Source organism: Myotis daubentonii, chromosome 4, assembly GCF_963259705.1.
Source record: "Myotis daubentonii chromosome 4, mMyoDau2.1, whole genome shotgun sequence".
Classification (NCBI taxonomy): Eukaryota; Metazoa; Chordata; class Mammalia; order Chiroptera; family Vespertilionidae; genus Myotis; species Myotis daubentonii.
In genome coordinates, this window is record NC_081843.1 from 38,598,728 (window position 1) to 38,626,021 (window position 27,294).

The following is a 27,294-nucleotide window of genomic DNA, read 5'->3' on the forward strand; positions in this document are numbered from 1 at the left end:
TTGGCTCTCAAAAGAAATTTCAATCGTCGTACTGTTGATATTTGGCTCTGTTGACTAATGAGTTTGCCGACCACTGCTGTAGACCAGATATTAGTCAACAGAGCCAAATATCAATAGTACAACGATTGAAATTTCTTTTGAGAGCCAAATTTTTTCAACCTAAACTATATAGGTAGGTATATTGTTATTAACTTAATTAAGGTACTCCTAAGGCTTAGGAAGAGCCACACTCAAGGGACCAAAGAGCCGCATGTGGCTCGCAAGCCGCAGTTTGCCCACCACGGCTCTAGACCAAGTTCAAGATGGACCTGTATTCAATATCAAGTTACTTTAACAAGCTTCCAAGATACTATTTTTCTAGGGGAAAAAAACATGTTTCCTATAGTCAGTCTTTCACAAAAGTTTTAACTACTTTCCATTTCTATAGCATCAATGATAAAATAAAGGAAAAATGTATTGGAAAGGAGTTGTTGACCCAGATTTTAACCTATAAAAAGATCTTTGGCGTGGAAGTGAAAGAGAAATGACTGCATGACATCTGATAGCTTCATAAATAACTATAAATAATGGCTCACCCGAAACTCTGAAAAGGCCAACTCTTATTTTAATTCAGTTCAGAGCATTTCAATTTATTAAGAAAAGACTTGATTTCTTTTAAAAAAAATGAGGAAAGAGGGAAATGAGGACTTATTATTTAATAAATAGAGTGTTGTAGTTTTGCAAGATGCAAACATTATGGAGATTAGTTGCACAAAAATGTGAACATGCTTCATACTACTGAATTGCACACTTACAAATGGTTAAAATTGTCAATTTTATGTTATAGGTATATTACCACATTAAAAAACAACAGCAACATAAAACAAATGTATAAAGCAGGAAAATTATAGGGTGAAGGAATTAACCAATGTTTTAAAATTAATTCAACTACTCTTTACCTACTTCACAGGATTGTTGTGAGAACAAAATAAAACAAGGAGATTGAACATAATAAGAACATAAAATAGAAAATTATAAAGAAAAAATATGATAAAGTAATCTTACTGAAGGAAAGAATTTTGATCCCTTTGATAAAGAAAACAACCAAAAAATACTGTTTGTGCTAAGTAAAATTTTGGTTTAGTGGAGCATATAATAATGCAAATGCTTTTTCCATTTGTAAAGACAATGTTCTGAATAGGTTAGTACTTTGTGACAGGATTATTTATTTTCTCACACATCTTACATAAGTTTAGGTTTTGAGTACTTGGATATATTGACCAACAATGTTTTTATCCTCCCTTTAATCCCAATGTTTTAGGAAATGTATATGCCTTTAGGAAGAAGGATTTTCAGGTCATTTTAAAAGTAAAGGGGTAGAATTTTACTACCCCCATTAACCAAGGTTTTTCAACTTAGCTTTGTGAATAAATTATTGTATAATCATCAAATATTTTATAATTAACAATATTCAGAATGAAGATAATATTTTCTGCCAGTAAAATTTAGGCTCTAAATAAGAAAAGTTAAAATAAAAAGATCTAAGAAATTTAACTGCAATGATATGAACTTCCATACTCTAATGATGTTGTTCTCAAAACCTAGCAAGGGAATCCTTAATTGAACTTGATGAACTTGATGTTTCATGAGAAACCTTTTCCATGAGACACCTCTCCCCCATGACCCAGCCTGGCATTTGCACAGACTCCCTTCTTTACCAAGATATGAAGGAGAAATGTGTTAGGCATTCTTTTAAATCAGATAAAAGTTTAGCAACAATTTCCATAGAGCATTCCAATATGATAAGGTAAGCAGAGAACAGATGGGAGAACTCTCTTTTGCTGTGAATTTCCACTTCTTTTAAGGTCTCACAGTCAAAATACTACTAAGGGCATGGCCAGATTATCAGAGGTGGTGGTGTAGCGTGCCCGACATCAACTACTCACTGGGCCTCTGTTATAGCTAACTCATCTTGCTCTCTTTGGTGGGCATTTGCCATTCCACTGTGATGGTCCAGTGCCTTTCCCTGTCTGGAAAATTTCCCATCTCATGAAGCCCATCTCCCCAGAGTATAAGCCAAGAACTCCCTCTTACAACATCCTTTGCAGCCACGCTGTAGATATGTGTCTCCCCCAATCAGACACACCAGCCTGAGACTTTAGTATGGAAGAAAGGGATATGAAACGTGCCAAGTAGAATCTGGTCTAGTTGAGGGAGTCATTCTTTTTCTGAGGCTGAGGTGACAGAAGACTTAGAAGTAATATACTCAGGGAAGTAACAAGTAATGTGGGCTTATGTCTGGTGGCAGCAGCAATTGGTTCTTCACCAGAACCTGGCAGGGTAACCTATATATATAAAGAGCCAGGGACCATCACATCCGAAACAACCGAATGGACAACTGAACAGGCTGAGTGGCGCGACCAGGCCAGCAGGGGGGTTAGTGAGGGACAACTAGGCCAGCAGAAGGGGGCAGTGAGGGGCAACTAGGCTGGCAGAGGTGGCAGTGAGGGGCGACCAGGTCAGGGGGGGCAGTTAGGGGTGACCTGGCCAGCAGAGGGGGGCAGTTGGGGGTGACCAGGCCATCAGGGAAAGCAGTTGGGAGCAACCAGGCTGGCAGGGGGGCAGTTGGGGGCAACTAGGCCATCCAGGGGGCCAGTGAGGGTGACCAGGCTGGCAGGGGGGGGCAGTTGGGGGCAACCAGGCCAGCAGGGGGGGGGGCAGTAAGGGGCCACCAGGCTGGGGGGGGGCAGTTAGGGGTGACCAGACCAGCAGAGGGGGCTGTTGGAGCGACCAGACCAGCGGGGGTGGGGGGGGGGCATTTGGGAGCGACCAGGCTGGCAGGGGGGCCAGTTAGGGGCAATCGGGCAGGCAGGCAGATGAGCAGTTAGGAGCCAGCAGTCCTGGATTGTGAGAGGGATGTCAATTGCTGTCCCCAGGATCGGGCCTAAACTGGCAGTCAGACTTCCCCCAAGGGGTCCCAGATTGGAGAGGGTGAAGGCTGGGTTGAGGGGACCCCCCATGTGTGAATTTCATGCACCGGGCCTCTAGTCATGCATGTTTTCCAAGCCTGACTCTCTGATTATCCTAGAGATCCTGTGAGATACCTATTATCCTTTAATAATTCATTTCCCCCTAAATACTAACTGGAATGGGTTCTGTTGATTTTATTACTTATTGTTCATGTGACTTTAAGCAAGTAATTTATTCTGAGCCTTCGATTCCTCACCTCTAAAAATGGAAGAAATAATAACTCAGTAGGAGCTGCTATGATGACTAAATGTGGTAATGGAGAAAAATGCTTAGCATAATGGCTGATCCTTAGAAGAAAGCTTTTTAAAAAGCATCTTCTTTTTATTTATTTTACTTTTAAAAAATTTTTTTATCCTCATCCAAGGATATGTGTTTTTTAATTGATTTTATTTATTTACTTACTTATTTATTTTTAAATTCTTTATTGTTGGAAGTATTACATATGTCCTCTTTTTCCCCCCATTAACCCCTCCAGCTTATCCTCACCCCAGGCCCCCACCACCCCATTGTCTGTGTCCATGGACCATAAAAAGCATCTTCTGTTTAAGCTCTAGGTTTTATGTTTCAATAATATAGCTTCTGGGAGCTCACAGCCTAGAAAGAGCCAGATCGTTGATCATAAAGACCCCAAACTCTTAGAAACACTGGTGATCTTGGCAATATGCAACTGTATCTAGCTGGTTACTCCTTGTTGGAAAAAGTAATTCACTGTGTATAATATAAGAACAAAAATTTAAAAATGTACTCTTCTCTGCCTGCCAAAGAGGGTTTTTACTGGGTCTGCTCTGGACCTTCTTGTTAGTCATGTTCTTTTGATCTTTTGAAATGAAAAGGGAGAGAATGGAGAGGGGTGTGGATGGACTAGGGCTAAAGGAAATACATTTCCAAGGAACTTTTGAGGAGAACATTTGGGGAAAGCTATAATGTGAGATAGAAACTTATAGAAAAGAAAGGAAATTTTTAAAAAACATATCTCTGAAAAATTTCGCCACATACTGTTTAATTAATACAGTTTAATCCTTAATATACCACCAATATTCATTGGACCCAATGTGGTTTTGAGTTTCTGTTTTTGAGCCATTATATTAATAAAAATCTATATTTCATGGCTTTTATTCTTTCTAAGAAGTCTTAGAAAAACCAAATTAATATGTATTTGTTTAAAAAATAGAATAAAACTCATTCTATCTTGCAAATACAATACAGATCTATTAGAGCCTTTCAAATCTAGACTGTATTGTGGGATCGCAGTAATCTTATTTTTCCTATATTTGAAACACATTGTTACTGGATCATTCTAGGAATATTTAATTATTTCATATATCATTATTCATTAATTCTTTTCAATGAAGACTTTAAAGATTAAAAAGAAAAAAGTGTGGCCCGGCAGGTGTGGCTCAGTGGTTGAGTGTCAACCTATGAACCAGGAGTTCACAGTTCCATTCCCAGGTTGTGGGCTTGGTCCCCAGTGAAATTGCCTACAGGACAATCCATTCCATTCATAAAATTGATACTCGTCCTTCATTTTCTCATTGTGTTGCCAGAAGTATTCATCATCTTTTAAGGTACAGAAGAGGAGACACCATTTTTATAGCCTAGTTTTGGCTTTCATTAAACACAGCTGTGAATACTAAATTTTTTCCATATATAATGTCCAAAGAGAAGAAAATTGATAGAGGAGGACATTTCATAATTCTTAGGCAAATCAGAAGATGAATGTGAAGAGCAGCATTCTTGACCAGCACTGTCCAGTGCAGTAGCCACTAATCATATGTGACTTGTCAGTACTTGAAATGTGGTTAGTTTTAATTGAGATGTGTTGTAAGTATAAAATATACACAGAGTTTTGAAGACTTCTTAGCCCAATCAATAAGAATGTAAGATACCTCAATATGTTTTTATATTGATTGCATATTGAAATGACAATATTTTTGATGTTAGGTTAAATAAAATATATTACTAAAATTTACTTTCACCTATTTAGTTAGTTAGTTAGTTAGTTAGTTAACCTTCATCTGATGATATTTTTTCCATTGATTTTTAGAGAGCATAGAAAGGAAAGAGAGAGAGAGAGAGAAGAGAGAGAAACATCAATGAGAGAGACACCTGGATTGGTAGTCTCTTGCATGCTTCCCGACTGGGGTTGGGGATTGAGTCTATAACCCAGGTACCTGCCCTTGACCAGGAATCGAAACCAAAACTCTGTGCACAGGCCAATGACCTAACCACTTAGCACACCAGCCAGGGCTATTTAAAATTTTTAATGTGGCTACTAGAGAATGTAAAATTACATGTATGACTTGTACTATATTTCTATGGACAGTGCTCTTCTAGATACTAGTGTTGACAGTGGAATTAATTATGTCAGTGAAATAGACTATGAATCTTCAGATCATGACTCTAGAAACTTAGATGAATGTCCTCAAACTCATGAATTAGTGAGTGAAAAGCATATTTCTAAGGACAAAATAGGAAATAGAATATCTCATACAGCAAAGACTATCACACAATAGTTGGTGATAAGAACTTGGACTTTTCCTGTTTGCTAAGAGGATGTGTGATGGTTTTCTTTTAAATGTTTACCAGTATGAGCCAAAATTGTTACTTGATACAAGATTTGCTATGTTTAAATTCTTATTAAAATTTCTAATGATTTTTAAAACTATGCCATTATCCTTTTGTAAATTATTTGAAAAATGACTTTAAAACCATTTTTGATGGTTTTATTTGATCCAGATGGTAAATGATGATGACTGGTTTTCTAGTATACTTAAGGGTTAAGAGCTTGAGTAATTTGAAAGTTACCTTGTGGATACTAAACTATTTTATTTTAAGTTCTCAAATCTAACCATTTGAAGCTCAGCATTACATGTTAAGCAGCCTCAAAGTAAGTTATATTGGAGTTTTTTTTCTAAATTTTCATGATTATTTTAAAAAATACACAAGAACACATTTGAAGGCCAAATCCTGCTTTATTCAAAAGGAGAGATATGAATAGGACATAGGCATTTCTATTTTAAGGAAGTGTCTAAGTAGTGATAGCCTTTAGGGTAAGCATTCTGTCCTAGAAGTTATAGCATTTTTCTTGGGCAGTTAAGGCAAGCAAAACAGGACTTACTCCTTTCCAAAGAATGTTTCTAACCCACATTTAATTTAAATATATCTTACAAATTAATTTTATTTTCCATCAAGAGCATTTTCTTCCCTATCTGAAAAATGCAATGTGTTTAGCTACTCAATAACAATGAGATCATGCACATCTTTACTGGGTGCCTTTTGTGTGTAGGTCCCAGAGCTAAACCTTGGAGGATAAAGATGAGTTAATCAAATTCCCTACCCTTTAGGACAGCAGTGGGCAAACTACGGCCCACGGGCCGGATCCGGCCCGTTTGAAATGAATAAAACTAAAAAAAAAAAAAAAAAGACTGTACCCTTTTATGTAATGATGTTTACTTTGAATTTATATTAGTTCACACAAACACTCCATCCATGCTTTTGTTCCGGCCCTCCCGTCCAGTTTAAGAACCCATTGTAGCCCTCGAGTCAAAAAGTTTGCCCACCCCTGCTTTAGGAGCTCATAGTGGGATAAAGGTTGAGAAAGGGTGGAAAGATATTCAGATAAGTAAACTTCAATACTATAAAAATGAGAGGAAAAGGGAGAAAATACATGTATTAAGCATCATCTCTGTGGCACAGATTTTCTATATATTATGTCCCCCAAATCCATACAATTTAAAAGGTATAAAAATGAAAGAGAAAAATCATTCATAACCCTACCATCCAGAGATTGCAACATGTTATGGATTGATGTTTGTGTCACCTGCTGCCTCACATTCACACGTTGAAGCCCGGATTCCCAATGTGATAATATTAGGAGTTGGGGCCTCTGAGAAGTCATTCAGTTTAGATGAGGTCATCGGGGTGGGGTCTTCTCGATGGGATTAGTGTCCTTACAAGAAGAAATCAGTGGGCTCTCTCCGTTTGTTAACTTCTCTCTTTTCCACTGCTTCCCACTCTACCCCCCATGTGAGATAAAGCAACAAGGCAACCATCTGCAAGTCGGGACCCAATCATGCTGGTACCCTAATCTCTGACTTCAGGACTGTGAGAAATACATAAATGTCTGTTGTTTAAGCCACCAGTCTGTGACAGTTTGTTAGTGCAGCCTGAGCTGACTAAGACCACAATTGGTGCGTTCTTCGATAGACTTCTGTGTGTGTGTGTGTGTGTGCCTGTAAGATATATAGCATATAAAACATTTTAACTCATACTATACATGGTTCTATCTGATTAAATTATGACCACTTTCAGTGAACAATATATCATAGGTACAATCTATATTTGAATGATGATAGATATTATTTTCTATAATTTTTAACTTTAAAAATTACAATAATTTTTTTATGTTCACAATAAATTTTACTAGGTACAAATGCAGTTTCCCTACTATTGGACAATCCTGTAATAAGCATATTTATACACCTCTATCAACTTGTTTTTTTATTTAATACATATGAAAAAAGCGGTTACTGGATTTTAAAGATTATATTCTTGATACACATTTAAGACTGCATCTCCAAAATTAACACACCCACCAATACTATATGAGAATCATAGTTTTCTTTTTTTTAAAATATATTTTATTGATTTTTTTACAGAGAGGAAGGGAGAGGGCTAGAGAGTTAGAAACATCAATGAGAGAGAAAGATTGATCAGCTGCCTCCTGCACACTCCCTTCTGGGGATGTGCCTGCAACCAAGGCACATGCCCTTGACTGGAATCAAACCTGGGATCCTTCAGTCTGTACACCGATGCTCTATCCACTGAGCCAAACCAGTTAGGGCAAGAATCATAGTTTTCTTATTCATTTTCCTATAATAATATTTTCAATACTTTTTAATAAGTAATTTTATTTATTTTTTAAAATTAAATTTATTCAGGTGACATTGATAAACATGATCATATAGGTTTCAGGTATAGGTTTCTATGTTACAAGATCTGTATATTGCACTGTGTGCTCACCACCCAAAGTCAAATCCATCACCATATATTAGGACTCCATTCTCCCCTCACCCCTTCCCTCTGGCAACCACCACACTGCTATTTGTGTTCATGAGTTTCAGTTTTATATCCCACATATGAGTGAAATCATAAGGCTCTTAGCTTTCTTTGACTGACTTATTTCACTGAGCATAATGTTCTCAAGGTCCATCCATGTTGTTGCAAATGGCGCTATTTCATCCTTTCTTATGGCTGAGTAGTATTCCATTGTGTATATGTACCCCATCTCCTTTCTCCAGTCCTCAAACACAGGGCACTTTGGCTGTTTCCATGTCTTGGCCACCATGAATAATGCTGCAATGAACATAGAAATGCATATATCTTTGCAAATACATGATTTCAAGGTTTCCAGTGTATACTCAGGAGGATTTCTGGGTCATATGGTAGCTCTATTCTCAGTTTTTTGAGAAATTGCCAGACTGCTTTCCATAGTGGTTGTACCAGTCTATATTCCCACAAGCAGGGAAAGAGGGTTCACTTTTTTTCACAACCTCTCCAATACTTGTCTTGTTGATAATGGCCACTGTAACGGGTATGAGGTGGTATCTCATTTTAGTTTTTATTTGCACTTCCCTAATTGCCAGTGAGGTTGAACATCTTTTCATATATCTATTGGCTGTTCATATAGCTGTCAAAGTTACAGTTAAATATGACATCTAAGTTTAAAACTTTTTTATCTCTTTGTCTTCTATTAAGTTTGGACATTTTATTTGGTTAACGCAAGTTTGGACATCTTATTGGATATTTATATGTCTTCTTTTGTAAATTGTGATTTGTGTCCTTTGTCGATTTAAAAATACATATATTTTTATTGATTTCAGAGAGGAAGGGAGAGGGAGAGAGAGATAAAAACATCAATGATGAGAGAGAATCATTGATTGGCTGTCTCCTGCACGGCCCCCACTGGGGATCGAGCCCACAACCCGGGCATGTGCCCTGACCAGTAATTGAACCATGACCTCCTGGTTCATAGGTCAACGCTCAACCATTCTTTTTTTAATTTAAGGGTAAATCTTTTCCTCGTTGATTTTTATGAGAACTTAGTATATTAAAGATATTATCTATATAAATAAAAATGTAAATGTTCATTTGTTCAAAATCTTAAATCTCCGAAAGTTCTTCACCGATTGCTTTGAAATTTTGACACAATGTTGCATTCTAATATGCACATGTTTTTATATATGTAGATAGACTATTATATAGATGTCACACCTGTGACAGGTAAAAACATGCTTTTTTTGAAAAACAGCGCCATCTGTTGGATATAAAAGCCACACAGGCTATACTAAATATTTTACGATTCCATTTCGATGTTTCTGTTTACAGTTATAAATTGTAGATAAAATTAACTACAAATATGCGTGTCTAGCTGCAAAACGATTGATCAGCTGAAATATTCTCACATCAATTGCTGGAAATTGGGAACAGAACGGTGCCGGTTGGTCTGACCTCAGGACAAATTTCATTGCCTCATAACGTCTGCAATTTAGTGACGTCAAAAGAAGAATTGGTTGAAAAAGTATTTTCCAATATTCAAACCAATTATAAGAATCACTATTGGCTGAGTGAAAGAGCTATTCTTGAGGCCAAGAACAAAGATGTCTACGAACTTAACAATATTATTCAGTCTAACGTTCAAAGCGAGGCAGTCACATACAAGTCTGTCGACATTGTTGTGGAAGCAGATGAAGCAGTTCATTATCCAACAGAGTTTTTGAATTCACTCGATCTGCCAGGGATGCCACCGCACGTACTGCAATTGAAAATCAGAGTGCCAATTATCATGTTGGGAAATATCAACCAGCCAAAGCTTTGCAATGGCACGCGGCTTGAGGTAAAAAAATTGAGCAACGACGTAGAAGCAACAATCTTGACAGGACCTTTCAAAGGTGAAGATGTCCTCATTCCTCGCATTCCTATGATTCCAACGGATATGCCATTTCAATTTAAGAGATTGCAATTCCCAATTCAATTGGCGTTTGCAATCACCATCAACAAAGCTCAAGGCCAATCTTTAGAATTGTGCGGTTTAGATCTAGACACGGATTGCTTCTCACATGGACAGTTATATGTTGCGTGTTCTAGAGTCGGCAAACCAGACAATCTCTATATCTGCACAGACAATGGAACAACAAAAAATATTGTACAATATTCCACAAGCATTGTGAAATTAAACATATTAGAAACGTGCGCTTTCTCTTTTCTTTCTTTTCCATTTAACCAGGCTGAGCCACAGCAACGCGTGGCTGGGTACAGCTAGTACTGTAACAAAGGTTACAAATGTTTTCTATTACTTATTTTGAATATTAACAAATTCTTCTTAAATGGGTTGAAATAGTGGTGAGTGTAAGTTTTCTTATGAGGTATAGAATTTTCAGGACTAAATTATATTTTCATGTCTATGCATTAGCGCACAATTTTGTTTGAGGAGAAAGTCAACTTTTGCAAGAAGCAAACTCTAGCCAAAACTTGGAGAAATGCTCCATTTCTCTGGACCTCTTTAAGTACAGATAACACACCACATTGATTCAAATTATTAGAAATATTTTGAAATAACCGACTGGCTCTGATACCTGATCTAACACAAACAGCTCAGCGACTGACATGATGACTTGGGGTTATTATTCCCAGCAGCAAATTTCACTTTAACAAAACTATCAAAACAAATGAAGTCTGTGTTATCCAATTGGCCTGATGAGATGAAGGCAGCCAGAGGCCCGGCTCTCGCCTGAGAGCCTGCATCCATGAGCTCCGCACGCCCAGGTCACCCCAGGCTCTCCCTTCTCTCCACGCATCCAAAGAGCACCTCCCCAGGGGAGATTTCCTCCTGGGAAAGGCTAGATTGAATAATTGGCTAGGCCCGTGGTCGGCAAACTGCGGCTCTTTGGCCCCTTGGGTACGGCTCTTCCACAAAATACCACATGCAGGCGTGGTACAGTGCGATTGAAACTTTGTGGCCCATGCACAGAAGTCAGTTTTCGGCCTGGGCGAGTCTATTTTGAAGAAGTCCTGTTGATATTTGGCTCTGTTGACTAATGAGTTTGCCGACCACTGGCCGCTAGGCCCTTTGGAGGATGTTCTCTCTCAAGGACACTTTGACGTGTGGGAAAGTATTTTTCTTCAGACCACAGCAACTGATGTGCTCTTTAAAAGTCAGATTGACTGCTCAGATGGCCCCCAAAACATACTTCCCCCTTGCTCTGATCTAAACACTCAGGTTTCAGAAGATGAGAAAATTGTATGGGAAACTTGATTTTATCCAGAATATTAATTCAGAGCAATCCTTAAATTCAACTAACTACATACATTAAACTTTTATGTATCTAAATGTATACGGTACATTTGACTTCTGTCGCCTTTTTTACATCTCACAACTTCCTTCCTCGTCTACACACAAACTTCTCGACATTTTCACTGGCACAGAAAATGAAACGTGTCAGCACTACACAGCACAAATTAGCACGCTTTTCCCAAATAATGCCTGTTGTCTGGAAGTTTTTACCATTTGAAGGAGCCAAATGGAGAGAAAATGTCATGGGCATTTGATGAAACAAATTTGCAGACACTCAAATGCTTCATTTTATGGAGGTCCTTTGTGCCACCCATGCCTATTGGGGAAATTCTGCAAAACATCCTATCTGTAAACAATCTGCTTCAGTGCCCCATGTTTTTTAAATTTATTTGTCTGTTGACATTTAAAAAATATAAAGGAACACATCTGCATGTGAAAACAGGACCTTTTGTTACTTATTCATTTACTTTATCATAGAAGTTAAAAATAAAATAAGTTGTCTTGCTGGTTGCTTGCAAAGGATCATTTTCTAAAGGACACTTTCTAGTTTTTGGCCAGCCTCATTTTAAACTGCTAAGGTCTTTTTTATGGTCTCTGCTCACAAGTTAAATAGACCCTATTATTCAAATGAGAAATTCTGGAGCTAATGTTATTAAAATGAGAAACTTCTGGGGGCGATGAATAGTTTCATTATCTTGATAGACTGGGGTTGTGGTTTCATGTGTATAAACATATGTCAAAATTCATCAACTTGTACACTTTAAATTTGGCAAGTATGCTTCAGCAAAGGGGGGAGAGGAGGGAGGAAGAAAGGTAGGAAAAAGATCCAAAACAAAAAGTTTTGAGATATTTCTCACCTATTATAATGGCAAAATAAATAAATAAATAAATAAATAAATAAATAAATAAATAAATAAATAAATAAATAAATAAAGTATTTCCTAGAACAGCAGCAAATCTTTGTATTTAAATATATGCAGAACTACAGTTCTATATTGACCTCATGTTAAGTATAAATAGGAATGTCTTCTTAAACCACTTGAAATGTTCAATTGAAAGCACAAGTGATACATTAACTGTGATTCATTAATGATTTGAGAGTTTGCTCATCAAAAGGAGAAATCTTCTAAAAGCCATTTTAGAATGCTAAATTTTAGAAATGTGAGAAATATTATCAAATATATGCTTCCTGAAAAATAATGCTGTATTATACCAAGTACTAAAAGAAGAACAGAATTTATAAAAATTGACACAATTTAAGGCATTGCTTGCCTTCCCCAGTTTATCAAATGTAAAATGTTTTAGCTACTTTACGGTCATTTTGAAAAGCTGACTCCCTATACGGTGTGTTATGAATTTGACTTACAATTTAAAAATTTTTAAAGTGCTTTTATATATTTGTCACGTAACATCATGATTTTTTAAATGAAGTCGTCACTAAATTATAACTTGAAAGCTAAATGGCATAATGAGGTTTTATAATAATCTTAGTTTTGCACAATGAGTGAAGTACTCTATACATACTCTAGCATTAATGAACTCATACCCATATTCTCACTGTGTGCCAGTCCACAGGGCCAGTGACATCATATGGTTTACGTTGTTCATTTCTATGCATCACAGTTCTCAGGAATAGTTCAGGGGGAGAAATCCTGAGCCAGCTATCCTGTTGAGGCCAAGCCTCCTTGCAATAGAATTTTTATTTCCTAAACAGTTTCAAATGAGATGATCTACGTCAAGCATGTCAAACTCAAAGACTAACACAGGTCAAATAAATGAAGTATGCGGCCCGTGGGCCACGAGTTTGACATGCTTGATCTACATGCACTGGCTGTTTTCTGTCAGAGGATGTTAGAATGGGGCAATGGCAACAGTTCAAATAATATTCTACAGGCCCAAAGGAATAAGATCCAGATAAACAGGGACAACCTGGCACCCAAGAAGTGGATATAAATAAACTAACTCTCACTGGATTGTCCCATATTATTCCTACTATATAGTGAACACATATTCATTGATCATTCAACAGCTGAAATCTCCCTCAGCTTCTCTGCATCTCAATTACTTCATTTCTAACGTGTTAATAATAATTAGAAGAAGTGTGTCCATATAATAGGTGATGTTTCTGGACATCACCCCTGTCTGTTGCTATAAGGATTCAGAGGGATGGTATCTGTCAATCACCTACTGCAATGCATTTGTTCTATTTCAAACTATACTCATTGAGTGCTGTTAGTATCCGAAACTTTGTCCCAGGAACACAGAGATGAGTGCAGGCCAGTCCTCATCCTAAGAAGGCACAGTTTACCAGGGGGGTCCAAAAGTTGAAACAGATATTCTGAAGGAAAATGAGGAACCAGGGTCTCCAGACAGTGGTGCCACAAGGTAGAGTATGATTCATTGCGCATGAGTTTTCAGGACTTCTTTATAACATTGAACAACTTTCATCCTTCATCTCTATCCCCTCTACCAAAGCTAACTAGAACTATTTAAAAGAGGCATCTGAGGTCCACCTGCAATTTGGTTCTTCATGGTACAGAGCAGAATAGGTTCTGCTGAGTGATCATTCTGTGAGTTCCAAAATTTAAAGAGGATTGTGCAATGAGGGAGCAGCACTAATTGTGGACATCCTATGCACATCTTGAAGTCTTTAATCCTAGCCTCCTTTAGCTAAATGTATTCTTTTAGAAATATAAAAATACAGTAACTAAAGCAGAACCAGCTACTTCACGCCCCAGGGCTCCCAACTATGTTAAATGTAAATTGAAAGGAAATAGATTCTGAACTCTGGAAGCTAATTGGGAGCCTTAGGCAAAAATCCTGAGTGTGGTGATTGGCACCTGGTCCTTTTCAGTGACAGGGTTGCCTCTAGAGTGCTAATTGGTTAGCATTGTTAGAGGAAAAGGCAGTACCAGATGGGAGACCTAAAGTCTCCCATTTCCAAAACCCCAATTCAACTGCTAACCCAAGGGTTCTAACCAGAGATCAATGTTTCCTGTGAGGGATACTTCCTCTTTGAGCAATAGGGTCATAAATAGGCCCACTATATAAAATAAAAACTCATTATTAGGTTCTCTTTTGCTAACTGAAAAATAAAAGCCGTCTAAGATGAAACTAGCCTTCCAAGTTAGAAAATAAATTTTTAATTAAAGTCATATTTTACTAGTCTAATTGACTTTTATTTATTCTCTAAAAGCCCTCCTTCTGAAAATGATGGTGGATTTGAGAGGTGTAACCATTCTCTCTGGGGCCAGATTAAATGAACTATACTTAGAAAAGAGATGTTAACATTTTATGAACAAAATAATTGTTCAGAAGTGAGGTTCTGGGTATGCACCTCACTAGATCAGTTGTTCTTAGCTGGTGATGCTGGGAGAGCAGAACTGCTGAATCCAGAAAGAAGCAAGAGTATTCAAAGAGCAGGGTCCCTTGGCCCACAGGAAAGCCCATTTGAATGCTATAGGTTTCCAATAACTGTACTCCTGTACTCCTTTACACTTGTCGGTCCTTAGCCAATAACTTTCGCATTCCACATATCTCATTTGTGGCACGGGCATGCCTCATCTTATTGCACGTTGCTTTATTGAGCTTTGGAGACATTGCACTTTTTACAAATTGAATGTCTGTGGCGACCTTGCATCAAGCAAATCTATCAGTGTCATTTTTTCAACAGCATTGCTCACTGTCTCTGTGTCAAATTTGGATAATTCTCACAATATTTCACGTTTCCATTATTATTATATTTTCATGGTGGTCTGTGACCAGTGATCTCTGATGTTACTATTGTAATTGTTTTGAGTTTCCCCAAACAGCGCCCGTATAAGATAGCGAACTTAAGTCATAAATGTATGTTCTGACGGCTCCCTTAACCCACCATTCCCATCTCTTTCCATCTCCTCCGCTCTCCCTATTCCCTGAGACACAGCAGTACTAAAATTAGGCCAATTAATAACCCTGCAATGGTTAAATGTTCAAGAGAAAGGAAGAGTCACATGCTCTCACTTTAAATCAAAAGCTGGAAATGAGTAATTCACTGAGGAAGGCATGTCAAAAGCTGAGGTAGGCCCAAAGCTAGGCCTCTTGTGCAAGCAACTTGTGCGGACAAAGGAAAAGTTCCTGAAGGAAGTGAAAAGTGCTACTCCAGTGAGCACATGAATCATAAGACAGTGAAACAGCCTTATTGCTGAGAGAGTTTTAGTGGTCTGGATAGAAGATCAAACCAGCCACAACATTCCCTTAAGCCAACACCTAATCCAGAGCAAGGCCTTAACTCTCTTCAGTTCTGAGATAAGCGAGGAAGCTGCAGAAGACAAGTTTGAAGCTAGCAGAGGTTGGTTCATGACGTTTAAGGAAAGAAGTGTCTCTGTAACAAAAAAGTGGAAAGCGAAGCAGCAAGAAGCTGCAGCAAGTTATCCAGATGATCTAGCCGAGATAAACACAGGTTTTTCAATGTAGACAAACAGCCTTATATTGGAAGAAGATGCTGTCTAGGACTTTCATAGCTAGAGAGAGGTCATTGCCTGGCTTCAAAGTTGCAAAGGACAGTCTGACTCTCTTGTTAAGGGTGATGCAGCTGGGGGCTTTAAGTTGAAGCCAATGCTCAGGTACCATTGCAAAACTCCTAGGGCTCTTAAGAGTTATATTAAATCTGATCTGCCTGTGCTCTATGGATGGAACAACAAAGCCCGGATGACAGCACATTTATTTACAACATGGTTTACTGAATATTTTAAGTCCAGTGTTGAGACCTATAGCTGAGGGAAAACATTTTTTTACAAGTATTACTGCTCACTGACAGTGCACCTTGGTCACCCAAGAGCTCTGGGGGAGATGCACAGTGAGACTATTGTTGTTTTCATGCTGCTAACACAGCATCCATTCTGCAGCCCCTGGATCAGGAGCAGTTTTGATTTTTGTCTTATCATTTAAGAAATCCATTTTGTAAGGCTATAGATAGTGATTCCTCTGAGAGATCTGAGCAAAGTAAATTGAAAACCTAGAAAGGAGTCACCGTTCTAGATGCCATTAAGAGCGTTTGTGACTCATGGGAAGAGGTCAAAATATGAGCATTAACAGGAGTTTGGAAGAAGTTGATTCCAACCCTCATGGATGTCTTTGAGGGTTCAAGACTTTGATGGAGTAACTGCAGATGTGGTGGAAACAGCAAGAGAACCAGAATTAGAAGCGAAGCCTGAAGCCGTGACTGAACAGCTGCAATCTCATGATAAAGCCTTAACCAATGAGGTTTAAGAAACTTAAACTTCTTATGGATGAGCAAAGAAAGTGCTTTCTTAAGATGGAATCTATTTCTGGTGAAGATGCTGTGAAGATTATTGAAATGGCAAAGGATTTAGAAAAATCACATAAACTTAGTTGATAAAGCAGCAGAGGGTTTGAAAGGAGTGACTCCAATTTTGCAAAAAATTATACTCTGGGCCAAATGTTATCCAACAGCATCACATGCTACAGTGAAATCCTTCACGAAAAGAGGAATCGATTGATGTGTCCAGCTTGATTGTTGTTTTATTTTAAGAAATGGCTGTGCCTCCCCAACCTTCAGCAACCACCACGTAATCATTCAGGAGCCGTCAGCATCAAGGCAAGACCCACCAGCAGCAAAAAGATTAAACTCACCAAAAGCTCACATAATGTTTAGCATTTAGCGATCACGCAGTTTTAAATTAGGGTATGTACACTTTTTAGACATAGTGCTATTGCACACTTACTAGATTACAGTATAGTGTGAGCATAACTTTATATGCACTGGGAAACCAAAACATTCATGTGACTCACTTTACTATTGTGGTGGTCTGGAACCAAAGCTGCAGTATCTCCAAGGTATCCCTGTAGACTATTCAAGTCTCATCGTCCTAATTCTATGGATGAAAAATAGGCTCGGGAGTTTAACTTGGCTATCATGACACAGTTTGCAGGTGACTGATTTGGGCCTAATTCCTAGTCCTACAATCATTCTTCTGTATCACACTGCCTCTACATTAGAGCTGAAAGGGTTGTTTCAGAATTGTCTATGGGTGGAGTCTATGGGGTTCCTTACCAAAGCTGAATCCACAGTGTACAGATAGACTTTTTTTTCTGTAAGGGAAACTCTCAAACTTAAAAGTAGAGAACTAGTATAATGAGCCCCCATGTAGCAACCACTCAGCTTTTTTGTAAAAAATATATTTTATTGATTTTTTACAGAGGGGAAAGGAGAGGGGATAGAGAGTTAGAAACATCGTTGAGAGAGAAACATCAATCAGCTGCCTTTTGCACACCCCCTACTGGGGATGTGCCTGCAACCAAGGTACATGCCCTTGGCCGGAATCAAACCTGTGACCCTTCGGTCCACAGGCCGATGCTCTGTCCACTGAGCCAAACCGGTTAGGGCACAATCACTCAGCTTTCACACTTATCAGCAACCCGCACAGTTGCCACCTGAGGCCTAAGGAGGGTCTAGATGAGGCTCAGGTAGAAAGGACCCAGCTGCTGTCTCAGGAAGAGAGAAGACCTCAGAGGTCAGATCTAGGCATGTCGTCAGCTGAGTTGAAAAAGCATGAACTGGAACTCTCTGGAATAGACTGTGATGTAAACTCAAATACTGTAACTTACCCCACCTGTATCATGTCTGAATTCTAGGATTACCTCATGTACAAGAAAATGTTTGAAGTAACCCAGGATGTCTATGATATCCTAGGGCCACCAAGAGCAAGTGAAAATGGAAAAGGCCACACCACACCAACCCTAACTTCCCTGCTGCCCGATAACATCCCCGAATTGGCACCTGCCCACTTTACCTCGTTTTTCTTGAGAAAGAAAATTCCGTGTTTTATTTTTTATAATCTTTACTTAGTAAAATATGAGTATGAAACATAGGAAAAAATCTCAACATTAGTCAAAGAAGTTACAGTTTTATTAACTTTAATGTTTTTTTAAATAGTTAATGCAAACTTTATTTCTTACCGATAGTTTGTTTCTTTGTTGTTTCTCTGACTCGAAACTTCCAGATGTGATGCTGGAATAAAGTAAGAGTTTTAATTTCAACATTTTATTTCAGAAGCTTACGCAGTTGTATACACACCACCACCACCACCACCACCACCACCACCACCACCACCACCCCAAATAGGTTTTTATACTGTAATATTGAAGATAAATTTCCTCAAGTATTTCCTCCAAATGTCAATTTCTGAACATTTCCAAGGAAGTCAAAACTATGGAATGTGAACTTTACTCAGAGAAGATAAATAGCCTTTAAAGGTTCTCTTGAGAATAAGCAGTCCAAACAGTACAATCTGTTCTGTAAACCTGCGAAATCTCTTCTTTCCTCTAAAAAAAGAAGTAGAGGGAGGGAAGCATATTATCCTATGAAATAGCACACTTGGGGAATTCATTCTCTCTTCTCTTCTCTTCTCTTCTCTTCTCTTCTCTTCTCTTCTCTTCTCTTCTCTTCTCTTCTCTTCTCTTCTCTTCTCTTCTCTTCTCTCTCTTTTCTTCTTCTTCTTCTTCTTCTTCTTCTTCTTCTTCTTCTTCTTCTTCTTCTTCTTCTTCTTCTTCTTCTTCTTCTCTCTCTCTCTCTCTCTCTCTCTCTCTCTCTCTCTCTCTCTCTCTCTCCCTCCCTCCCTTCCTCCCTCCCTCTCTCTCTTGGATCATTTGTAATAGTTTCCAAACATGCTGTTATTCTTTGCATCTCAAACCCTCTTAACCTTTTAGTTTCTGCTTGAATATTCCCCCCGCCTTTATAGCAAAACTATATGCTCACTGTCTCCAATTCCTTTCCTCCTAATTTTTGTTAAAGCCACTCCATTCAGTTTGTTAAAACAATCCACAGAAACTGCACTTACTGAATTCACCAGTGATCTCCACATTACTACATTCAAGGGTCGTTTGTCACAACTCACCTTACTTCAGAGTTGTGGCATGATGCATCACTCCCTCCTGGAAATGCTTTCTTCACTTGGCTCCAGGACACCCTAAGGCCCTCCTAGGTTTCTTTCCTGTGCCACCTGCTGCTCTTCAGTCTCCTTTGATGGTCCTTTCCCACCTCCCTGAGCACTTGACTTTGGCAAGCTCTAGAACATCTTCTGTTCTCTAGTTACATTCACTCCCTTGATGATCTCATTCAACCGCTTGGCTTTAAATACCATCAATATGATGATCACTCCCAAATACATATCTCTAGTCCAGACTTCTTCCTCGAATTCCAGATTCCCTCATTCAATTGCCTTCTTGACATCTCATATCTTATTTCTGAGATAAGAACAAATATCTTAATTTCAACATTTCCAAAACCTAACTCCTGATCCCTACTCCCAAATCTTCTCTACTTGCAGTCTTCCCCATTTCAGTTGATGACATCATTGCTCAGGCTAAAATATTGACTCCTGTTTTTGCCTCAGAACCCATATCCAATCAATCCATCAGGAAATTTTTGGTTCTACCATCAAAATATGTCCAGTATCCGGCCATTCTCACCACCTGCACTGTTAGCACCCTGGTTCAAGCTGCCATCAGCTCTTGTCTGAGCTATTGAATTAACCTCCTAAATGGTTCTCTGCTTCCACCTTTGCCCCCTATATTCTGTTTTCCATACATCAACCATAAGGAAAATCATTTCACTCCTGTGCTCAGAACCCTCAAACGAGGGATCTCATGTCACTCAGAATAAAACCCGAAGTCCATATAATGGCCTACAAGGCCCTACAGAGGTCTCTGCCATGCACCCTTCCCATCCACCATAGGGCTCCATCCCAGTCCCTCCTGACCCCACGTAATATTCTCCTTCTCAGCCCCTCCCCTGCAAGTCACACCGGCCTCCTCACTCTTCCTCAGCCACCCATAGAGACTCCCATCTCAAGTTCCTCTGCCAGGAATACTTTCTCCACACCTGTCTACTTGGTTCTTTCCCATTTCCTTCATCTCTTTGCTCAAATATCACTTTTTCAGTGAGGCCTGCCATATGCACCTCATTGAAAATTGAAATATCCATCCTCATCATTTTACTTATTTTTTTTTGAAGTACTTAAAACCTTCTAACATGCTACATCATTTGCTTATTTATTGTATTTATTGTGTCTCTTCCCTACTAAAAATGTAAACTCCTTGAAAATATAATTTTTTTTTCTATTGTTATTTTTGTTACTCTATCCTTAGCATCCTGAAGAGGGCTAGGAAGGTCTATAAATATTTGTTCAATAAATGAATGCATAAACAGATGATTTAATAAATCTTAAATCTTAATAAATCTCATTCTACTTTAGCCAGCCAATAAACCTTACTTTAAAGACCAGGGATACTTTTATTATTTTCTATCCTACTATCTCCCTAACAAATATATTATTTTATTTCCATATTTCTGTGCATGCCTCTCACTTTTCAAAAAATTTTTAAATTCATTTAAAATGTTCACAAAGTAATCAGTGACTACTGAGCAAAATTAATGAAATCCCCACTTAGTGGAAGGACACATTGAGGTTCTGATAGAAGTAATTACTTTCCTTGCACTGTACCTAAATAAATAAAAACAAACCAACAGGATTTTGGTGCTTTCTACTTGACAGTAACTCTCTATCATGAAATGGAAAACAGCCTCTTGGTTATCACAGTTGCTGGACAACACAACACAACAAACCTTACTAGGCTGGTCCCTCTTGCCTTCTTACTAATTTTATCTTCTATCAGTGCAGCTCACGAAACTGATATTTTCACCAGACTCTACCCAATAGTTCCAGAGTATGCATTTATCCTTTTCTCGGGTTGTTTTTTCCAACTAGAATGCTCAAGCTCTCTTCTCTGCTTGTCAAAACCTTACCCATTCCTCACACTATAGCTCAAAAGCTGCCTCTCTGACCCTACCAATCAGAGGTATTTCTTGTCTCTGTCGTTTTTGGATGTTTGTGTTTTATATCCCTTATTACATTTCACGATGTACATAATTATTTGTCTGCCTATGTCTTTGCATTTCTCAGTGACACCCTCATAGGAATATGAGGACTATACCTTATTTATATTTTTGTCACCCAATGACATTTCAAACAAGAAATTCATATTATGTCACTAAATGAAGCCAAACAAAACAAAACATTTGAGTATAAAACCCTAATGTGCATATTCAGATGTGCTACAAATAAACAAGAGAAAACTATTTGAAACCACCTTCTCTTAACAGGGCCTGAAACAAAACTACTGGTTTAAAAGTGAGAGAGCTAAAAAAAAAAAAAAAAAAAAAAAAAAGTGAGAGACCTTTGGCTGCCTGACAATAATATTTAAAGGTCATGAGTCATGGCCTTAGAGTATCCATAGCAGCATAGCATACACAGTACAAGTCATGTTGCACCATAATTAAGGGGGGGGGAAGCTTTGTAAAGCCTATTAGCCTGAGAGAAAACAAATTAAAACGAACAAATATATTTACAAAGCTTGTTTTCATTGCAGTGTTTTCTTCACTGTTCATGGGAAAACTGAAAAAATTTATTTAAATTTCTACTGGCAGGGAATAATAATGTGACTTGTAAGTAAGCTTTACAGTTATTTTTTCTCAGTGCTTGACAAGAACATAAACGATTCCTTCCTTTAAGTGAAATCTTTCTGTTTTCTAAACCTTTTACCTTATGTTTCCAATGCTGAGTTGAAGTTGGTAATCAGTCACCAATGAGTCCCTCTGAATAAATGATTTTAATAAAGTTTTAAAAGTACCCAATTTTTACAGGAAAGAGTTTCCTGGGAAGATGCTTTTTTTTTTTTTTTATTCCCAAGGTTAATTGCATCCCAGGCCTTACCCTCCCTTACGTAGACAACTTAGAAGCAAGTTCCCATTTGGTTTGTATAAATTTTGGAGAAGGTTTGTCTGAGGGCATGAGAAGAAAGGAAGAGGGGAAAGAAAGTAGGGCAGGCAAGTAGATAATGGGACCAGTTTACTCCTGCTTAGAAGGGAAGGAGCTGAACTGAACCCACCTAAAGGTTAACCAAGGTAGCGTGGCCCACGGTCTCCTGCCTCAGAGCCCTGCTCTCTCCTTGCACAGAACACGGAGCTTCATCTACCAGGAAAACAAAAACACCAGTGATCGTCGGCAGTGAGAGCAAAGTCTGACCCTCCACCCGGCTCCCCTGCGGCCGTACACTGGGCTATTCATTTCAAAGTTGTTAACCACAGGGCATTTTTCTTCCATTTGGTAACATGTTCACCTCTCCAATTGACAGCACATATTATCTCTTTAGGTGCAATGTTCAGGGAAATTTTTAAAAAATGAGTGTTTGCTAAATTCATTTTCAACAGACAAAATTTCCTCCCTCCCAAAGATGGTTAATTTTTTGAGGTTCGTGCACTCTTTTGCATATGGAAACACTTCACATAAAATTGGGGGGGCTTTATGAATTTCCCACATCACCCACAGACCACAGACTCAAGGGTAAAAATAAATAAAAAACAAGGCCCACACATTTCATGTCATAAAAAAAATACATTTTAAAGCTTCACAAAGCAGAGCTATGGTTACAGGTGACCATAACGCACAGAATACCGCCTTCCTGGGTCCAGCTCTCACTCAAGGTGTATAAGAAAATTCAAAATGGAAGGTAATTCCACGTTTGAGAGGGAAATGAGTAGTGTGCCAGCATGAAAGTTTTCCAGTGATTAACCATAGATCAGTTACAGAGCTGAACTGTGCTTCCATATTTGTAGCTAGATTTGGTTTGGGCTTTTACTTGGGGGTGTTGGAATGACCTGTCTTCTTTTGTGTATATCTCCTGTCAACAGAGCAGTGAAGGTGACATTTTATTGCTGTGGCTCTAAAAAAAGGCCGAGGTCAGCTCCCCTGCCCCCCACACCCCTTCCTACACCAGTAAAATGGTTAGGGTGAGGATGTGATTTTGAGAAGAGCAAGTGAGAGACAGCTTATTCATTTGACAAATATTTGTTGAAGACCTACTGTGTGTTCAGGTCCTGCCCTGTGATCTGGGAAGACAGCCTGGTTCACATAACGGGGTCATTCCCCAAGAAAGGATGAAAAGTCTGTCTAATGTTTTCCCCCAGATTTTATAGAAAGGTTTTCCTGGAAGCACTGAGCAAAGGTTACTTTATCTCAAAATCCTATGAATTATTTTGGGAAAGGAAGAGCTGTGGACTCACCTGATTCTCTCTGGGGTGTCAGACTCCGGAGCCACAGATTTACTGCCATAACATTGTCCCATCTCAAGTCAGGCCCACTGGGGTATCCTGTCCATGGGACAGACATCAACTATCCCCATTCCTTAGAGTTTTAGAATCCCTGTTACTGTTCTGCTGTCACCTGTTGCTAGGCGACCAGAATGGCTGTGGAAAAGACAGTTAACTTCTCAAAGAAAAAAAATCCCAATTACAAAGCCTCAGAAACCCCTCACCAATCAGATGCAGATATGACTATAAACGAGGAATCACTGCATATTCATTATTTCTGAAAAAAGCATTCAGAGTGGCCAGCAGCAGTGGTTTTGTGCTCGAACCTTAGTCTGCTACCTCCAGGACCAGTGCTAAGGAAATAGTCACACTGCTTGTTAGAGAGGGGTGCTGACACAGAAATGGACTGGGTTACAGGCTTCTCAGTGGTTTTTGCCACAGATCCCTAATTGTGATGATTTTCCCCGGGACTCATTGGCCCCAGACAGAAACCCTACCTGGCAGTATCCTAATTAAGACTTCTTTCTTGATACAGCATTGCAGAGGTGCTACATTATGCCTGATTAGCTGGACCTCTGCTCCCTGTCACAACTCATGTGCAGCCACTACTGCTCTGTTGTTCATCTGAAGACAGCAGCCACTTGCTCCCAGCCATTTGCTACATCTCTTCCCAGACACATGTGTGGATCCAGGTCAGTCTGTATTCACTTTACTTCCTGCTCTGGCAGGAAGTACATGTGCGAGCTCTGCAGTGTGTGGATGAAAATCACTCCCTTATCTCCTGGGCTCACCCAAATCTAGTCACACAGCCCATCCCAAATTAGCTTGGTTAGCGGTTTTTTAAATCACAGAACTTGTTTCTAGGGATACAGCATATAGATCAAATAACCATAATAGTAATGGGTATAGTTAGAACTGACCAATTACTAGTAAACAGTGTAATTAGCAGTTACTTCTCCAAAGGAACTTTAAGCCCCCGGCTCCTTGGTAAGACAATCCTATGAGTAAAGTTATGAACCTTGAGCAGTTGGTGTCTGGCTGGAAAAATCATTAACTAGGTAGATGTGGAAAGACAAGGACTGGCATTGCACCCAGTTAGCAGCCAGTATAGAATTCAGCAAGTCAGCTCACCTTAGTTTTCTTATTTATAAAAGTCTCACTTGAGCTGTTTCTGTCATTTCTCCCAGCTCGAACATTCTGTTCTGTTCCCTTAGCCCATCTTATTAAAACAGCCACAGGGTTGATCATTCTTTAGTATATGATAGAAGAATGTGCAGATGTTCACCATGCATTTGGTTCATAACAATTTATGAAAGGAAGGTCATCTCAGTAATGGCTGGTGAAAGGTAGTGTAGGCACTGATTATTTATAATGGTTATTGCTCTTATCTTACATCTCACTAATCAAAAGGAGAGGTGGGGAGATTGGCTGACACCAACACAGACTTTCAAAAAGTCCTTGAAAAAACAGAGTGATTTCTCCATTGTTAGCTCTCCTTAAATGAATACTATGGGGGAAGGATTTTAGAAGGTGGTGAACTAATTAGCATGATTATCGTAAACATATTGGTCTATAGAATTCTTGACTGAGGAGGCTAAATAATAAAATTAATGATCATTTTCTTTTATGATCAAGTTAAGAAAAAGTACTTATGAATGAAAGTCACTGAAATAGTCTTATTTTTAAAACTGGAGCTGAATTTTAAGAAAAACTATAATTTTTCCCTCTAAGTCTAACGTAAAAAGGGATATTATAACAAAACTAGAAATAGCCCTGACCGGGTGACGCAGTTGGTTGGAGCATCATCCCATACGCCAAAAGATTGTGGGTTTGATTCCTAACCAGTTCACATACCTAGGTTGTAAGTTTAATCCCTCATTGAGGCATGTATGGGATGCAATGGATCGATGTTTCTATCTCAAATCAATGTTTCATTCTCTCCCTTCCCCACTCTCTCTCTAAAAAATAATAAATCAGTAAAAACATATCCTCGGTGAGGATTAAAAGAAAACACTTCTAGAAATACATATAAATTATTGGCACTTTCACCACTAACAATACTTTAAATTAAAAAGACACTGTGCGTTCTTTGGGGCTCTTGTAGACTACTATGCACAATTTAAACACTGACCTTGTGGTTTGTCAAAAACGCATCTTTTCTTGGAATCAGAAATCATATATGTGTATATAACAAGGACAAATCTCAAGGAATATGCATACTTGATATGCTCTCATGCTAATGCTTATCAGGATTCCTTATCAAAGTTAGGTGACAAAGTATCAGTAAGACCAGAAAGGAAGGTAGAAGAAAAAACATAGCATTGAGGAAAGATCAAGACAGACAGACAGCAGATTTGCAGGAAAGTCATGGGGCTAAGGAGAGGAAGTGGAGGTCTGTAGAATCTCTGCTTGGGAAATAGCCCTGTGGCCATCATCTGTCCACTGACTTTCCATTGTTTATGCATGTATTTACCAAATGTTTACTGAACACTCATTATGTCCTAGGCATGGTGCTAGGCATGAATGAAATCTTATCCCTGATTTTGTGGAGCTGATTTGTATCAAGGTTATCATTCTAGTAGCCATCAATGTTCTTTTGAAAAAAGAGTAAAGGAAGCAGGTCTTCGATTTCCAAAGGGCTCTTCAAACTTGACATGTCCCAAGCATTGAAAAGAATCTATCTATATATTTAAAAGCCTAAGTGACTGAATGACGGAATAACTGGTTGCTATGATGCACACTGACCACCGGGGGCAGATGCTCAACACAGGAGCTGCCCAATGGTGGTCAGTGTGCTCCCATAGCAGCAGTGCCTCTCAGCCAGAAGCCAGGCTCATGGCTGGCGAGCGCAGGTGCAGTGGTTCTCCCGCCTCCACGGCAGCACTACCAAGCGAAGGCAGTGGGGCCAGGATGAGCTGAGCGGAAGCAGTATGCGCCTGCCCCGGCTTGGGCTCCTCCCAGGCCACCTGCTGTTTTGTGCATTGCTACATCCCCAAGGGGTCCCGGATTGCGAGAGGGCGCAGGCCAGGTTGAGGGACCCCACTGGGCCTCTAGTAAATAAATAAAAGCAAAAAGAAATACCTCAATAGGTGTTCCTCTCGTGGAAGTAAGTGACTGCTTTTACAGAATTGACCAAAGAAAGTTTACTATGCTTTTATTGTGATGGACATAAGATGACTATGCCTATGCCTGGGTGTCTGGGTGTGTCTTTGCTGAAGGAGGACAAGAAAAGATGGTGATGGTGAGACAGAAACCAAAGTTACATTATACAAATAACAGATCAGTCTATGAACCACAGCAACCGAAACACTTTTCAGCTGATTGCAGGGGTTTTCCTTCTGTTTCTCTCAAGAACTGGCCAGCTCTTCTATCCTTGTTTACTTGTGACCTCTTCCCTGTGCTGCTGATTGCTTGACACAGGAGGGTCTAATTATCTCCAGGCTTCCTGCCTGTTTTAATGGAGAGGAATGTTTATCAGTGTGAGCAGAGAGACTTGCCTACCCCAGGTCCTAAAGGCTTACTTCAGGAAACATAGGGATGAAATTGAAAGCTGTTAATTGATGGGCAGGAATGCAAACTTTTCTTCTATGGCATTTCTAATTCCTTCTCCCTCCTTACAGTTGTGTACTACAGTGAGCATAGGAAATCCTATTTCCCCATGGGAATTGCCTCTCTCCCCACATATTTGGTTTTGAAAGGACAGTAAATTCATATACACGGTGTTTATTCTTGTATTACTATGTGTTAATTATTGTATTATTTTCCATAAGAACAACTGTAC

The 27,294-nt window shown here is 39.0% G+C and overlaps 1 protein-coding gene across 1 annotated transcript in view; it reads right to left on the reverse strand.

Annotated features, from left to right (window-relative positions):
• Window positions 1-23,548, reverse strand: part of CCDC192 (coiled-coil domain containing 192) — a 190,861-nt gene extending 167,313 nt beyond the window's left edge. Inside the window, exons 1-2 of the mRNA XM_059691842.1 lie at window positions 23,487-23,548; window positions 18,323-18,374 (exon numbers count right to left, since the gene is read on the reverse strand). Coding sequence (XP_059547825.1) covers window positions 18,323-18,374; window positions 23,487-23,548 — 114 coding nt within the window. The remainder of the gene's footprint in view (window positions 1-18,322; window positions 18,375-23,486) is intronic.
• Window positions 23,549-27,294: the final 3,746 nt, after the last annotated feature.